This window comes from Musca domestica, unplaced genomic scaffold (assembly GCF_030504385.1).
Source record: "Musca domestica strain aabys unplaced genomic scaffold, Musca_domestica.polishedcontigs.V.1.1 17, whole genome shotgun sequence".
NCBI lineage: Eukaryota > Metazoa > Arthropoda > Insecta > Diptera > Muscidae > Musca > Musca domestica.
Genome location: NW_026712230.1, coordinates 1,078,682 through 1,096,418, shown reverse-complemented (window position 1 = coordinate 1,096,418; position 17,737 = coordinate 1,078,682). Strand labels below are relative to the sequence as shown.

Below are 17,737 nucleotides of genomic sequence, written 5' to 3'. Positions count from 1 at the left end.
GCCAATAAATACATCATTCGACAGAAATTTTAAGTGGTACGCTTAAGCCACATACGTGTACTGCAATTGGAGAAATAGAATTGAAGTATCCTGAGTTGTTAGCATGACGCCAGGTGTCCTGCGCCTGACCTATCCGAAACGCTGTATCTGTTCATTAAAAGATTTATATCTTATCTTTATATTCTTATGATAACTTCGTTTGATTTTTGTAGGTTGGACATTTCTTTCTGGGACAGGTATAAATATGCCCCTTTTTATACCCTCCATCATACATAGTATGGAGGGTATATTAAGTTCGTCATTCCGTTTGTAACTCATCGAAATAATAATTTTAGACCCAACAAAGTATATATGTATATTCTTGATCAGCGTATCTATCTATATATAGTATGGCCCTACGGGGGTACCGTTCGGTATTTGGATGATTTTAGCCACTATTTTCAATGAAATTATTTGAAATTCTACACATGGAGTTCTTTCTAAGTACTTTATTCCTAAAGAAAAATGTCTATATAGGTCCACGATGGGGTATATCCCCCATATAACAGTACCCCCGTTATTCGGTATTTTGATGATTTTAGCCACATTTTTAAACAGAATTGTCTAAAAATCCGCACAAATAGAAGAAGAGAATTATCTACATCGGTCAACGATATCGTGTAGCCCCCATATAACGGTACCCCCCGATATTCGGTATGTTGATGATTTTAGCCACATTTTTCAATGGAATTGTCTGAAATTCTACATAAGGAGTTCTTTGTGACTACTTTAGCCCCTAAAAGATGTATAGGTCCACGATGTAGTATATACCCCATATAACGGTACCCCCGTTATTCGGTATTTTGATGTTTTTAGCCACATTTTTCAACGGAAGACGATTTAACCCTGTCCGTCCGTCTGTTGTAATCACGCAAGAGAATTATCTATATCGATCAACGATATCGTATAGCCCCCATACGCAAGAGAATTATCTATATCGATCAACGATATCGTATAGCCCCCATATAACGGTACCCCCCGATATTCGGTATTTTGATAATTTTAGCCACATTTTTCAATTGAATTGTTTGAAATTCTACATAAGGAGTTCTTTGTGAGTACATTACCTTCTGGAGGAGAATATTCGGTTTTTGATGATTTTTACAACGTTATTCGCCGAAATTTTATATGTTCGGAACAGCTAAACATCCTATGACACAAATTACTTATGCATCACCACGTCTTCGTAAAGCACCATATAACGGTTTTCATTTGAGCTGTATTTTCCGACGGAATTTTGTTCCAAATGGCTGCTTAGCTGCTTTTTTACTTGTTAAACATTCACGCAGAACTCTAGATTAGATGGACCACCGAGCCCGAGAATATGTCCAATATTTATTTTAAGCATTTTATTTATTATTGATACTCAAATTCAATACAAATAAATAATTATTTTGTAATTAGTTACTATCATCGCTAATACTAAAAATATCAGCTTTTTGATACCGCTCCTTTGTCTTTTGCATTAGCTCAAATTTTTTCTTAGCCGACGAGTTCAAGGATATACCAGCTGTCGGATCATCACAGCCCAATCCTTTAGTGCCAGCATTCGCTTCAACGTTTATCTAAAAACAAATTAATTGTATTAAATTCAGAGTTAAGATTCTGTTTATACGATCTTACCGGTTCTAGAAGACCACCAGCCTGAGATTTTCCTAAGGTTTCACCTTTATTCCAACCCAATTTCGATAGCATTTTGAATCCTTTGTTTTCACTAGAAATTGCCCTGCAATAAAGATTAAAAAAAAACAACAGAAATACAATTTTGCAACGAAAACATTTACTTTTGACAAAGCTTACGTGTCCACAGAAGCTGTTTGTGTTTTTTCTTTATCAGAGCTGCTACCAACATTTAAACGTCTCGTGGCAGCCCTATCTTGATAGCTGCTGCTGCTTGCATTCTGTTGGCCCTCTGTGAATTCTATAGACAAGTTATATTTTTAAATTAATTTGCTCATTCTGAAAACACGTCAAATAATACAAACTTTCATTCTCCAAGCCATATTTTCTTTGTAGTTTTTTCAGTTGTTCCTTGTGTGAGAGTGTTGGACCCGCTGAGACCTCACGAGTTGCTTCTATCAACAAACCTGGCTCACATAGCCCACATGTACTGTTGCCCTCATGTATGTGACACAGCAGCTTGGTTTGTCCAATCTGTAGTACACTGCCATGGACCAAGTCATGCGACTCACTTTCAGTCTTCGAGGCCGACATACGTATACCATTCAATATGGTACCATTTCGCGAGCCCAAATCTACACACTTGTAGATTCCTTTTTTGTGTTCGTACGTAAATTTTAGGTGGAACTACAGACGAATATAAATGCATAGAGTTGGTTACTGATATTTTATATTTTTTGTTTTAATAGTTGTGTGAGATATAAAAACATATCATATCGCAGTGTTGAGTTTAAAGAAGAGCTATTACCTTCGAAACATTTACATCCGGTATTATAACATCATGATTGCCTTCGCGTCCAAGACTGCCACCTTTGTATGTTATTAAACTTAGACTTCCAACCTTTAGTCCCTCTAAATTGGACTCTTGCACAATAATGCGCAATGATGGCGGATATTTTTTGGCAATGTCTGTTAAAGTATAGAAATTGTCATCTTAATCTACACTTATAAAATCGACAGGGAAAACGCGAACTTCTTTTCATAAAAATATGTTCATCCTACCTTGAAACCTTCCAGCGCTTTTAAATATTTTTACTTTTTGCCTTTCATCTTCCTCAGAATCACTTTGAGATGAGGCAGAAGAACTACTTGAATTCGATGATAATTCACCATCTTCCATATCTTTGGGAGTTGTCCTAGATTTCTTGCCCTTTTTACCATCCGAATCACTATGGGGCTCCGCCGAGTCCCGTTTCGAACGTTTTCGGCTTTTATGCGATGTTTTATGTTTTTTCGGATGTTTGCCTTCCTTATCCTCATCCTTTGTGGATTTCTTTTTGTGTTTTCTAGATTTTTCCGTGCGTTCCTTTTCTTCTCGAAGTTTTTTTAATTTCTCCCGGTCTGTTACAACGCCAAATTCGTCGAAAACCACTTCGTCAATATCATCATCAGCCTGATTTTCCTGCAACAGTAGAAAAGAAATCCGCGTTTTCATCGAACATTCTGGTCTTTAGCTCTTACCTAATGCATTTTTACGCATTCGGTCTATATAAAGGTTTGAAAAACGATCTAAAAACGAATTATTTACGTGTTTCTCTAGGTAGGCATCGTTATTGGTGTCCTAAAAATTGGGTAGATTCATGGAAAAGGTAAAGAGTAAATTTGAAACATTATTTCTATTAACTATTTGATAATTTAATTGCTAGGAGATAAAATGGAAAATGAAATTATTTATTTTCAAAACAAACTAAAAAGAACAGAGTAATTTACGCTGATTTTGTTGTGATTTTGTGTTGTTGGTAGTTTCTACTTAATTTTAAATCATCGCCCGACAATACTCACATTTGTTGTTTTAGAAGCCTGCACTTGAACCTGCGAATGAAATTCGTAGCAGTTCTTTTGTTGATTAAAGCTATAATAACAACCGGTGTTTCCGTCGTAATAGAGACCATATTCCTAGAATAATGTAAGACACACTATGTAGTAAGTTCTGAAGTGTTTCAAAAAAAGGTATATACGTTACCGCATTGTAGTAATAACCTGACTTTTGGTCATAGTATAATCCTGATGTTGGCTCGTATATGAAATTATTTATGTTTTGAGCATTTTGTGCAGCCTGTCGCATTTCATCGACGAAACTGAAAGCATCAACAGCAGATACTGAAAAAATCAAATGGGAAATTATTCGAATCCAAGTGGGCCAGACTGTCTGTTTTTATACCCTACACCACATAGTGGTAAGGGTATTATGTATTTGTGCATTTGTTGGTAACATGGAGAAGGAAGCGAGATAGACCCATAGTTACTTTTGAGGATCTCCATAGAATCACTTTCTGAGTTGATTTATGCATGTCAGTCCGTCTGTCCGTCCGTCCGTCCGTCCGTCCGTCTGTCCATATATTCTTGTGAACAAAATGCAGGTCGCATTTATTATCCGATTGAGTTGAAATTTTGCACAAATAATTTGTTTGGCCCAAGGACGAACCCTATTGAAATTGGAGATAATCGGTAAAAATTTAGATATAGCTCCCATATATATCTTCGTCCGATTTGCCTTTTATTCTGCACTAAACGTGCAATATCAGGTCAAATAGTATGGAATTTTGCACATACAACCAAATTAGGCCTGAAAATAAGTATGCTACATTTGATCGAAATCGGTTCAGATATAGCTATAGCTCCCATATATATTGTTCACCCGATTTGTTATTTTTGTCCTCCGCAGCCGTAATATGCACTCTGTAACAACGATATTCAGGGAAATATATCAAATACAGCTCAGAAATATCTTAGCCAAATTTTATCGAGAGCGGTTCAGATTTGGATATAGCTCCCGTATATATCTTTATGCGATTTCAAATTAATTGTGCACCAAATGGGCAATAAAAGTCAGAATTTAAAAGATACCAATGCTCCGGCATATTTAGTTCTTTGAACTTTAAATTACAATTATAATCATAGCGTGTATGATTGAATTCACCTATGAAAACTTTTAATTGTTATGCGGTGCTCTACTAAATTAGCAAAGTGGTGTTGGGTATCATAAAGTCGGCCCGCCCGACTTTAGGACTTTCTTTACCGGTTTATAATGTGAATTGATCAGGTAAAAAGCAGCTATGACTAATAGCAACGATATTTCATCATTGACTATTCAAAATTGTTGGTCAAAGATATAATAAATCTTTTGGCATTATGCGATATTTAAAAAAGTCTTAGCGTTTTCAGGCACTTTATGAAACAAAAAATCCTCTCAAAAAACGAAGATTATTACAGTAGTATATTATAGTAGCAAGAGCCAGTCATTAGAAATCACCATATGAATTATACAGGGTGAGATAAAAAAATTGCAACAAAGTCAAAAACCATAATTTTTACTTTTCTTTTAAAATTTTATTGAATGAAAGTAAAAAATTTCGGAAACAACATCAAATTTTAGAATAAGTTTAGATTTGTTCGAATTGGTCACCTTTGGCACTAATTATGGCCTTCAAACGGCCAATGTAACCGTCACACGCTGGTGATCGACACTTTGGTATTTTTTGGTGCCAACCTTGTTTTCCAAAATACTAAAGACACAATAGTCCAAGGATTAGTATCCGGAAATTTTGGTGGCCATTAGCGCTGGAAATGAAGCGAGGAACCTCATTTTGTAACCATTCTTGGGTGGCGATGACTTGGGTGGCTGAGTGCGATGGTGCTGAGTCCTGTTGGAATGTCCAAGGTCTGCGGCCAAAATGTTTGCGTGTCCAAGGCTTTAATACACCCTCCAGAATATTTTCGCCATAATATTCGACATTTATTCTGATGCCACGGTCGATTAATACGAGCATTCCATCCATTCACTTTCTTGACGTTGGGCTAATCTACCAGTATCACGGTAACGAGCGATGTACGAGACACAAAAGATTTATTCATATTTGAATGCTGGAGTGCTCTATTGGTTTTACAGTCAAATATAAAGAAATCACACTATTACTCTTGAATTCCATCACGAATAAGTTTTTTTCTGAAAATTCTCCCCAAAATGCTTTTGTACGCTTGTAAACAATATAATGAGCTGTCACTGGAATAATTTTAACAGCTGTCAGACGAGTGGGTTAGAAATGACAGTAGTCTGAAGTTGGTTGCAGTTTTTCATTTCACCCTGTATTTCCAACGTCTTTCATCTTTAGGCTTTCGAACAGGTTTCTAAATTAGCGGTTTTCTAATAACAGTGGTAACTACTACTTGTACTTCTTCTCCCCATAAGTAATTTAACTATATAAGAATTTTCACTTAAAGAACCAACATTTTCATAAAATCCGATTACAGAACGATTTAATAACAGTACCGTACCAATTAGCTCCTTTTTGGTACTTTTTTGAGAAGAAGCCTGAAAGAACACATTCAAGAAATGTTTGTAGGAATGTTGTGTCCGCTTACCTGTCATAAACATCTATTTTAATTTAGAAATTGAATATATTTAATTGATAATAGTATCTTATAACGAGTTTCAACAGACCAAACATTACATTCTTGCAAATTTTCATAGAACGTAAATAAGAAATATTTTCTATGGAGGAAAAAAAGCAAATCGATTGCGGAAATCTACAAAATCTTTTTGCAAACACCAAAAGAAGTACTGATACGTTGTTCTGATATTAGCGTAATCAGCAATTACAAGAGAATTAAATACTGCGCGAATTAGACAAAACACTCTTTAAACAAAAACAGTGGAATACAACCCTCGCTATCTGCCCACCAACGAACCGTCACAAAACAGAAATATTTCCGTCAGTCGTTCTTGTGAACGTTTTGTATGGCGAGAAAAGCAAACAATAATTTGTTGACAATTGTTTCCAGCACTAGGCCTTATATGTGGAATTAAATAAGATTTGTTGCACTAATGCATCTAAGATATTGTTATTAATTGTTGTTGTTGTTGTTCGTGACTTAAAGATAGAAGTAGGTACGCAGTGTCAGCACCATACTGACAGCAATCACGGGTATTGTAATTGTAAACGGCATGCAAACCCAACGCCACATATTGATTCAAAATTAGAATTGAATTTGTCTTCGGCGCTATACATAGGCTTATGGGGGCAAATTATCTACGATCTGTTTTCATATTCTGACACAGATATAGTAGTTATTCTTCCTAGCCATAAGATTAAAGTGGTTAAAAAAGGTTCGATAATATCTCGTATTTAATTACAAACCCATTTCTCTTTTCCTTCTTCCTTTATGGATAAACACAATGGACTAACAGGTTTCCGAGTTGAGTAGATATCTTAAGGCAACGGTGATTTCTTAAAGCTAACCTATTGGGAGTCACAAATACCAAATTTAAATTTTGTTGACATTTTTGTTAAAACCATTTGATACCCTACAACACTACGATTTGCGGTAAAGTTTCTGCATATCGGAAACCGTTTTGCCTAGAACAAAAATTCACCACAGTTCACAATTATGTCTTTGTGATTTTGATAATTTTGTTTTTTTTTTTTCATACGAAATTTGGGGTATATTTAAATTATTCACATTTTCATTTGCATCTTTATATGCGATTTTTCTAGATTTTATTTCTTTCTGCCAAAAGGACATTCTGAATGTCCGTCCAGCCATTCTTGAGTTATAAACGGTCTAACTAACATACCCCTTTTTGATACATGAGATGTATACATGTTGCTATATATGCGATATCTCGCATATCAGCATCAATGTAAGTTCGATGGAATTAGAAATATTCGCGGTTTAATAGAAATGTCCGTATTTGTTATATGGTTATGGTCTATTTGAACAGCTATTCGGTGACCATCCAAATTGATAGGCTTCTGCCCAGCCCTAAACTTTAGCCACAATCAAAATTCCAAGTCGATTGGTTTATAATTGTGATCTCTAGAGCAACTAGAAAATCAAGATTTTTTTTTGGTGCATTACGATCATCTTCCTCAACAATAGGCTTCTATTCTGATCTGAACCCCACCCTCCATGCAAAATCGCTTGATAATGCCCCCAACACATACTGTTGTCGGGTATACGAGCAATTAAAATATGGACACATTTTCCAAAACATAGTAACAATTGTTCGGTCAAACGTAGATAACTAACTGTAAGAAGTATTTATGAATTTCTTTATCAAAATATTTTATGTTTTCAGAAAGTACAATATTGTCCCATTGTGAAATATGTCTTTAAATAAGAAAGGCGATATATAAAATTCATATATTCCCACTAAACTAATTCTTTCTAAGTTTTTTTTTTTTTCAATAAGTCTAATCTACTGATTGACACCGTGATAAGGAAACCGGTGATCCATGTAAATATAAATATAACGATTCAACATACGTGTGAACATTTTTCCACTGTCTCAAAGTGCAGTTGTGTAGCCGTAAACAATTAATACGTAATTTTTATTACAAAAGGAAAAGTACGACATTTTACATTGAAACTGCGGGTTCTCCCTTTCAGATTAAATAAAACAGCCTTGTGCGTAAAAAATATACTCTCCTACCAAATAATTTTCGATCCTCAAACAAACATTGTTTATTTGGTTTCTCAAAAATCAATGTGTTTTGTGTTTCATAAAGATTATAATTATCTTACGTCGATCTAAAAATGGTACCCCTATATCACAAAAAAATACTTCAATTATGACAATACTGCTGAATGGGTCTGACTATATCAAAATGTTGTCTAATGTTGATAATTGTTTGCAGAGAAAACAATGTCAACATCGAAAAGGCAGAAAATTTTGTCAAAAATTTGTTTAAACTGGTACAGGTGACGTTTATTGCCGATTTGATACAAAATTGTTTGGGAATATTTTTCGATGGAATTTCAGCCTGCAATGAAAAAAATGTTACATTTACTCCACTACTCAAATTTCAACTGCAATATATGAAATAGATAATCTTTAAATACTTTTTTTCATTTTCGATTCACCCGCGCATGTGATTCCGCAATGCTTTTTCACAAGAGGGTGCGCCGCACCGTGTTTCAGCCTAAATCTTTTGTCATCACCCATTTTGCATTTCCATAAGAAAAGGACAAGAGGCGGATGACGTCGACTAAGTGAAGCCCTACAAATATACGTTTATACTTGGAATATGTGTGAAGTAAATCATATCAACATTGATCCATATGTTGTACGACTTTAGTAAAATTTAAATCAGTAATCGTATGGAACTTCTTTATAATTTTAATCTATTTTTTAACAAAATACATTCTGTTTGTGTTTTTATTACACATTTGTTGCGCAATTAACGTAAAATCGGTCGAAGATACATATGGATCCAAATAGGAACCAATTGCCAAAAATCTTAATAGAGATCGTCCTTCTTCACAAAAATATATATACAGATATGCGTATCTCGTCTCCTTATTTATGTTACAAACAAAGACATAATACCCCTATAACAGTGTGGTGTAGTGTATAATCGTCGGGCTTACCGACGAATTTGAATTGGGCTATTTGGGACTAAACATTGCATCGTCAGTCTAATGGTCATTGGCTCTCGGGTATTTAAGTTGAGACTCTCCCCTAGACTCGCTGACTGATAGTCGTGGACTGCTTATTCAATTCGCAGTTGCCAAATATATATCTATATATACAAGGTGGCGCAAAAGTAATCCTCCTATCGGAAAATACTATAAATTTTACAATTAGTCTCTAATGATAGTTCTGTTTTGACATTTTCGTAGTAAACACATGCGAAATACAGAATAATAAATATATACAGGTTAATAAATGATGATGCCAATTTCCACCTTAACGGGTATGTAAATAAGCAAAATGTACGCTTTTGGGGCACTGAAAATCCGCGTGTAACCCATTACACCCGCTCAAAGTCACTGTATGGTGTGCTATTTTCGCTGGAGGAATCATCCGACCTTTTTTCTTTGATGACGTCGCGGGTCAAACGGTTACTGTCAATGAAAGCAGTGATCAACGACATTTTTTGCCGCAACTTGATGAGTTTGGATTGGAAAACATGTGGCTCCAACAGAACGGCACACACTGCATGTGCCACAATCGATATGTTGAAGGATGCATTTCACGAGCGCTTTATCTCCCGTTTTGGCGATTTGCACTGGCCAGCAAAATCGCCTGATTTGACAGCTCCAGACTTCTTTTTGTGATACTTTTTGAAGTCGCGGGTTAGGACAACAAGCCTCAAACTCTTTTAGCTCTTAAATACAATATCCGTCTTGAATGTGAGGACCTATCTCCGCAATTTTTGGCCCAAGTGATGGAAAATGCAATAAAAATGGCTCAAATGATAATAAACTATTGCGACAGCAATTTCAGTATTCTCTACTAGATCGAAAAAAAACTAAAGGACCAAATAAAAATAATCCACAAAAAATCAATTTTTTTCATTTTTTTTTTTTTTTGTAATTTACAGACAAAAAACATCGGAAGATTACTTTTGCGCCACCTTGTATTATAGCAATCAACTATACCTCTCGAAGGCCGGGCTTTGGGTTGAAGATCACTTTGTAAAATTTAGTTGTTGCAAAACAGTTAATAAATAATGTACAGTGCAGGTCAAAACTGTGAAATAATTAAAAGCTATATATTTTATATGATTTAACACTGAATATATTACACTGAAATATATTCCCGCCAAATATATTATATTGTCAAATTAAACTATTATTTAAGACATTTCTATTTGTTAAGTTTGGTAAGGCATCTTGAAGCAAAAATGTAATAGAAATGTTTTTATGTTCTGGAATTTATTGTTTTCACTCGAATGGAACTAGAATCGATAACTCGAAAGAAAATAAAAACGTTTTTCATACAAATTTACTTCCTTAAAAATTCGAATAGCGAATATATTTTAAGTAATCAAGGAGTAAAAAAATTAAATAATCGCAAGCATTTTAGAAAAAAATATCTATTAATTTTTTAAAAATCTAAAACAAAATAGTACTTATTTGTACTCATTTATTTTGAAAAAAATGTTTGGTTAATTAAGTAGAATATTGTACGACAATTCAATTTAGTACAAAATCGTACGGTAAATGAAGAGCTAGTCGAAAGAAAGCTATGATTTTAGATAACCCCAGTGAGATGAAAAAACTGCAACCATTTCTAAGCCTCTCATCCGACAGCTGTTAAAATTATCCCAGTGACAGCTCATTATATTGTTTACAAGCGGCTAAAAGAATTTTGGTGAAAATTTTCCAGAAAAAAATTTTATTAGTGATAGAATTCAAGCGTGATAGTGTGATTTCTTTTGTTTGGAAAGCCACAAGTGGCTATCGTTAGAGCACTCCAGCATTTAAATGTGAGTAAATCTTTCGTGTCTCGTACCATCGCAGCACGCGCCATCCAAGAATGGTTACAAAATATGGTTCCTCGCTTCATTTCCAACGCACAATGGCCCCCAAAATCTCCGGATACCCATCCGTTGGACTATTGTGTCTGGGGTATTTTGGAAAACAATGTTGGCACTAAAAAATACCAAAGTGTCGATCACCTCAAGCAGGAGCTTGGCCGGGAATGGACGAAAATACCGCAGAGCAACATTCGGGCAGCGTGTGACGGTTTCATTGGCCGTTTGAAGGCCATAATTCGTGCCAAAGGTAACCAATTCGAACAAATCTAAACTTATTCTAAAATTTGGTGCTACTTCCGACATTTTTTGCTTTCATTCAATAAAATTTAAACAAAAATGTAAAAATTATGGCGTATGACTTTGTTGCAGTTGTTTTTTTATCTCACCTGTATACTGACTGCTATATGATACCATGAAAGTTTTTAAATTTAAAGCGAAGAAATTGTTCGACCATGTAGACCTTTGTTATTTCACGTATGTTTGATATTACTTCTGGTCGGGGCGATTTGTCTATTTGTTTAAATATACCTGAAAATCTTTAGTGTCATGTATTTGAAGGTTGCTCTAACATTAAACCTTTGTGGCCCCATGTTGCCCGCGGGAAAACATTCCTTTAACGCTTATTTTTGGTGTAGTCTGGAATGTATTAACCCTTTTGTAATTGGAATGTATGAATTCTATCAAGATAACTCTTGGAGTAGAAGTCCTAAAGAAAAAGTCTTATTTTTACCCTATTTTTGTTTTAAGAGGGATTGTAATATATCCCCCGGATATAGGATCGTAGGAGCTTTAAATTTTACCATTACGTATGTAGAAAATAACTCTATTAGCAAGAAAATGATTCGGCCCACAAAGTGTTAAGTAGAACAATATAGCTAACCATAAAGATAAAATTATTTCTTCATGGCTAAAATTCCAGGCAAATAAAAAAGTTATATACAATTTTTCTAAGACTATTTCCACGCAGTAGTTGCTAATACAGTCCAATTTTTCTCACATGCATTTAAACACACCCCCAATATATTCCAACTCCAAGAAGCGTGAAATAGCATATTGAAATTTATCGTAAAACAACTACCTTTATCTTTTGCGAATCAATCTAAGGTATAACTCTACAATAATCGCCACGGTTAGAACTCATACCACCTCCTGTATCTATCTAACTCGTCAAAACTCACATCTTTTTGATAAAATACAATAAACATATAATGCCAAGTTATAAAATATACACCTTAATAATGTAAGAAAGCAAACAATTAAAAACTAAACTCTTATCAAAATCAGCTTCGGTCGATGTATGCGACTTCATAATTGAAATATATTCGCAAAAATAAAAACACACAGTCAAAAGGTAGATTCACCAGCACTAACAGGGACTGGTAATCAATTCAGTGAAAAGGCGTCAACAAAAAACAATAACCAAAAGTATTAGAAAAATATAACGCCGAGTTCAATTAGTTGCAATTTGATATTGAAACAAAAGGGTTGTGTCAGTGGCCTCCTCTCTAGCAAGTGAAATAGTAAAAGAACGAAAGAAATCAACAATATTAACACTACTTCTACCGTTACAATGCACGACGAACGCCTAAAGGAATTTCTGAAACCACTCGTCCTGAGCGATTCACAATTACAGGAAGCTTACAAACGGTTTTGTAATGAGATACGCAAGGGCTTATCTGCCAGTGAACACGAACAGGCCGATACAAAGTGTTATGTGACGTATGTGCAGGACCTACCCACAGGAAATGAAGTGGGCAAATATCTGGCATTGGATTTGGGTGGTACAAATTTCCGCGTTCTTTTGGTCACCTTGAAAGGTCACCATGAAGCTGTTGTGGAGTCCGAGATATATGCTGTGCCCAAGGATATTATGTTAGGTCCTGGCGAAGAATTGTTCGATCATATTGCTCAATGTTTGGCAACGTTTGTGGAGGGTCATAAAGTTGCCAGTGAACATTTGCCCTTGGGTTTCACCTTTTCATTTCCCTGCGTTCAACTTGGTCTAACCAAGGCGCTTTTGGTGCGGTGGACCAAAGGCTTTCAGTGTTCGGGCGTTGAACAAGAAGATGTCGGGCGACTTCTGAAGGAGGCAATTGCACGACGTGGTGATTTGGAAATACATGTCATGGCAATTTTAAATGATACAACTGGCACCCTAATGTCCTGCGCACATCGGAATCCTGAATGTCATATAGGTGTAATTATTGGAACAGGATGTAATGCTTGCTATGTCGAGAAAGTAGATCAAGTTGAACTTCTCGAACCCGAATACAAGGTGAACAACAGATATGTTCTAATCAACACGGAATGGGGAGCATTTGGTGACGGCGGCTTGTTGGACTTTATACGCACAGATTATGATAAAGAAATTGACAAAAAGTCACTGAATGCGGGAACACAGATATTTGAAAAAATGATATCGGGTTAGTATCAACGTTTTCTTTTTTTTTTTTTTTGGTTATCAATCGTTCTGTTGGATAATTATAGCCTACGCTGCTGTGTGAGTTTGGTATGATTATTTTTCGTTAAACATGAAATTGTATTGGAACGATTTAAGTCGAAATAATTTATCTTATTTCTGGTCGAAATAATATCACGGAATGCCTAGAAGCCGGGGTCTCGAAAAGCCCATTCTTTTAGGTATGAAATTTAAAAATTGGTATAAACGCTGTGGTCACTCCACAGATTGTGATTGATTTTAAACTTTCCCCTGTTTGGAGTTCAAAACTTTTTTATAAAAAATGAGAGAAGTTCTAACTATAGTTTTGCCACTTAGAACACTCTATCGACGACGATAAAAAGAAAAACTTCAGATATTTCGTTAATGAATTTTTGATTTGCACAGTCCCGTAAATTTCTTAAACCTTCAGATCTCAAACGAGGGTTTTATTTATTTCAGTGTTAACCTAAATAATACCTCCAAATACCTCTTACTCTAAACGCTGTTTCGCAAAGGAACAACTATGTGTTCAAAGTTGAACTTCTTAAGGTATTTTATTTGTCAAATCGATACTTAGAAATGTTTCAAATAGGCTATTAGCACATGTTTATTTTAGATAGTAATTGTTCATTAAAAACCCATCACATTAACGACTCCAAGCAGTGTTCCTTTGAATTTTTTTAAGGACAATCCTGTCTGGTTAGCCCAATTAAAGTTATAACTTCACCAATTTAATTTGGCGGCAAGTTAACGAAGAAAAATAGTAACTAAGGCTTACCGATATAAAAAATGTGGTAACCTTTCGCTTGAATTTGTATGAATGTAACGATTTTTTTAGTTAAATTTCTACATAAACAATTAAAATAATATCAGTCGGTCTTGCCGACAGATGTATACCCTTAGCCATAGTACCCTCCACTATAGTACCCACACCATAGTACCCTCCACTATAGTATGGAGGGAATATTAATATATTAATGTCATTCCGTTTGTAACACACAAAATTTACATTTTAGACTCTACAAAGTATATATAATCTTGATCGGCATAAAATTCTATGTCGATTTAGCGATGTCCGTCCGTCTGTCTGTCCATCTGTGGAAATCACTCTAGCTTCCGAGCCAATTGAAGTAGGTTGATAACATTTTACTCAGATGTGTGTTTGGTCTACAGGAATTTTGGTATTGAAAATGAGCGGTATTTTGATGACTTTAACGACATTATTCACCAAAATTGTTCCATATTTCGTACTTGTAGTTCTCTGTTGGTGCTACTGTCTATGATAAAAAATCACAAGAAAATCGGACATTTATATCCAACTTTATGCGAAACCATAAATTCCATATTATTCTCATGTTCCTGGTTGAGCGAAATATTTAGATGTAGCAAGTTGTAAAAAATCGTCGACTTGTTTCGCAAGTTATGACAAATAAAATTATTGAAAATTGTGACCCTTTGTGGGTGAGATACCACAAGGGGTTCTCATATATTGCAATCTTTACAACAGATCTTGCGTTAGAAAAAATGTTTGCATGTGTGAAATTGGAAGAGCTTATTTCGTTTTCTTTGAGTGTTTTGTTTTTGAAAACCTTGAACCCTATGTGGGGCAGGTAGCCAAAGAAATGGTCCGATCTCTACCATCTTTATAATAGATCTTGTGTTGATGTAAATATTGAGATGTATTAAGTTTGAATGGAATCGGATGTTAATTTCATGTTTATGAGCTTCAAAATGTTGATCCTTTGTGCGGTAGGTACTAGGAGGATTGGCGTGTTTAATTTGAAGACAATCGGACCCTTACATCACATTTTATAAGCGTTGTAATTATTCAAAATTTTGACCCTTTATGGGGGAGGTACTAAATGGAGTGGACCGACATTGTCCATTTTCGCACCTGACCTTTCACTGACGCAAATATTAGGATTTGCAAAGTTGGAGCAAAATCGCATTATCGTTTCCCTTTCTGTGCAGTTTTATAGGTAAACTGTTATACGCTTCGGTTTTATTTACGTACGTCAAAAGTTCAAGAGATTTTCTATTTAAATTCCAACTCAAATTTTGAACCGAGATCAATGAACTTTAGCGTGAAAGTTTGTACTTAATAATATATATTTTATCCGCTTTAATATCGCTGCCTTGGCAATGGATACAAACTGATATGAATTTATGAAAAACATTCAATTTGTCATTGATGTCCGTTATCATTGCATTCAAAATTTTTGAGTTTCTTCTGATATTGGTCTGTAGGGGGTAATTAGTCAAATAAACACAACGTCTTTGATAATAATATATACACTTTTATGCTCTAATCGCAAAGAGGAATATTTTTATGAATTTGATAATGAACGTATTAACTATATATATGTAAATATTTTGGTATGTTACTATCTTTCAAATATGTGAACCTAATCAATTTTAGTGGAACAATGACCAGGTTTTTTTCTTTCAAATATAAAAACGAGTGATAGTGCACACAAATGTATTTCTTGTCTTGAAATAGGCACAATCGATAACGATTTGGCAATTTAACAGTTACTACTGCAGAATTTCAATATGCTAGTGCGCACTTTCTTTGTAGTTTGTCTTTAGACCAAAAACATGGGCTATTGTCTATCATTTTTGGTCCTTGCACAAACACAGTACGAAGGTTTAATTTAGTTTTGGTTCCAAAGACTGGTTTGTGCCATCAGACATGTAATTTTTACCAGTTCGACAGGAAAGCATTTTTTGGGCGTGGCGTGGGGAAATACAAGCTAGTTTAGTTTATATTTTAGTTTTTCCAAAATAGTGTCATGTTATGTGTCAATGTCTTTTTTTTTAGTTTCCAATTTTTTTTTTAATTTGATCATTTTCTAAGTATTTTGCGTTCTTCCCCTCTGGAGTAGGTCCAAACCGAAATTGACCCAAATAGCACTATTTTGGAGCGGCAAGAATGCAGGGAATTCAATAAACCGTCCGAATTAAGGGGATTCTTGTATTACTTTTGAACTGGTAGACACAACCCCATTACAAGCCGACTTGTTGGATATGCATTTTCAAAAGCTTTCTGATAATACTCGGCAAAACGGCATTTGACCTCAAAACTCATTATATCCGGTTGAATTGATTGTACAGTATAATCAATTCAACCGGATATAATTAGTTTTGAGGTCAAATGCCGTTTCCTTTTTCACAAAAACTATTTTCTCGTAATCTGAGTAAAAGTATCTACTTTTGAAAGAACTTTCAGCCCTTATATCCCACATTCATTTAGAAATTTCCTTTTTTCATTTCAGGCATGTACTTGGGAGAACTTGTACGATTAATTTTATTGGAAGCACTCAAAAGAAATCTAATTTTTGTACTATCTCAGAACAAATCTGCTTTTATAACAAAGTTGTCTGGAGAATGTGAATGCTTTGAGACTAGCATGATCTCGGAAATTGAGGCCGATGTATTTCCCGAGTTTAAAAAAACACGAGAAATTATAAAACAACTATTTGGCATCGAAAAAGCATCAGTTGAAGACTGTCAAAAGTTACGCTACATTTGTGAGTGCGTTTCCCAGAGAGCTGCAAGTTTAGTCGGGGTTGGATTAAGTGGACTGATTAATAAAATCGAGGAGCCTAAAGTAGTTGTTGGTGTTGATGGATCCGTTTATCGTTTTCATCCTAAGTTCGACGCCTATATGCGAGCTACAATGAAGAAATTGGTAAAGGATAACGTAGAATTTGACTTAATGCTTTCGGAGGACGGTTCTGGCAGAGGTGCTGCACTTGTAGCTGCTGTGGCAAGTCGGGGAAACTAAGTGTTCTTATGCGAATTTATAATTTAGATTTATAGTAACAAGAGGAGGAAATAAAGTATTTACTTACAATCATCCGTCTCATTCGTCTCTTTCTTTTCGTTTGAATTGGCAGTCGCTTGTGGGTTATCGGGAGATTGCTTGTCTTCTTTATCCTCTTTTGGAATATTGATTTTAGCTTCCTTAAATATAAGTTTTTCATTAATAATTTCTTTCCAATCCAAGAGGATTTGTAAACATACCAGTTTACGTAGTTTCTCCTTGTATTTCTTGAGTTTCTTTTCCTGCTGTTTTAGGACACCATGAAGACTTTCAATGTATGCACACAACTCCTCCCTTTGCATTGTTTTAAGGTCGTCCATATTTTTGGAACGAAACTTTTTGAGTTTCGATGATTTCTCGCCATTATCAGTATTTTCAGATTCACTATTTGACATTATATTTCCAAATAACAATCCCTGCCATAGAGCTGGTAAATAATCGATGGCAATATCGATACATTTTACGGACCGGAGTATCGATGGATAG

General features: G+C 35.1%; 2 protein-coding genes across 4 annotated transcripts; one reads left to right on the top strand and one right to left on the bottom strand.

The window, feature by feature from the left end:
* Window positions 1-1,373: 1,373 nt before the first annotated feature.
* Window positions 1,374-17,697, bottom strand: LOC131801557 (angiogenic factor with G patch and FHA domains 1-like). 3 transcript variants are annotated; one of them, XM_059120330.1, is made up of 11 exons: window positions 17,452-17,697; window positions 17,280-17,391; window positions 3,683-3,819; window positions 3,502-3,615; window positions 3,248-3,280; window positions 2,722-3,121; window positions 2,468-2,628; window positions 2,025-2,346; window positions 1,840-1,960; window positions 1,663-1,765; window positions 1,374-1,604 (listed from the first exon to the last, which is right to left on the bottom strand). In XM_059120330.1, the coding sequence occupies exons 1-11, from the start codon at window positions 17,644-17,646 to the stop codon at window positions 1,440-1,442; spliced, it is 1,863 nt and encodes a 620-aa protein (XP_058976313.1). In that variant the 5' UTR covers window positions 17,647-17,697; the 3' UTR covers window positions 1,374-1,439. The 3 variants fall into 3 exon arrangements, with proteins under 3 accessions (XP_058976313.1, XP_058976315.1, XP_058976314.1); XM_059120332.1 differs by lacking the exon at window positions 2,722-3,121 and having other exon boundaries at window positions 3,181-3,280; XM_059120331.1 differs by lacking the exon at window positions 3,248-3,280.
* Window positions 12,534-17,286, top strand: LOC131801558 (hexokinase type 2-like). Its single transcript, XM_059120333.1, has 2 exons — window positions 12,534-13,408; window positions 16,701-17,286. The coding sequence occupies exons 1-2, from the start codon at window positions 12,556-12,558 to the stop codon at window positions 17,210-17,212; spliced, it is 1,365 nt and encodes a 454-aa protein (XP_058976316.1). The 5' UTR covers window positions 12,534-12,555; the 3' UTR covers window positions 17,213-17,286.
* Window positions 17,698-17,737: the final 40 nt, after the last annotated feature.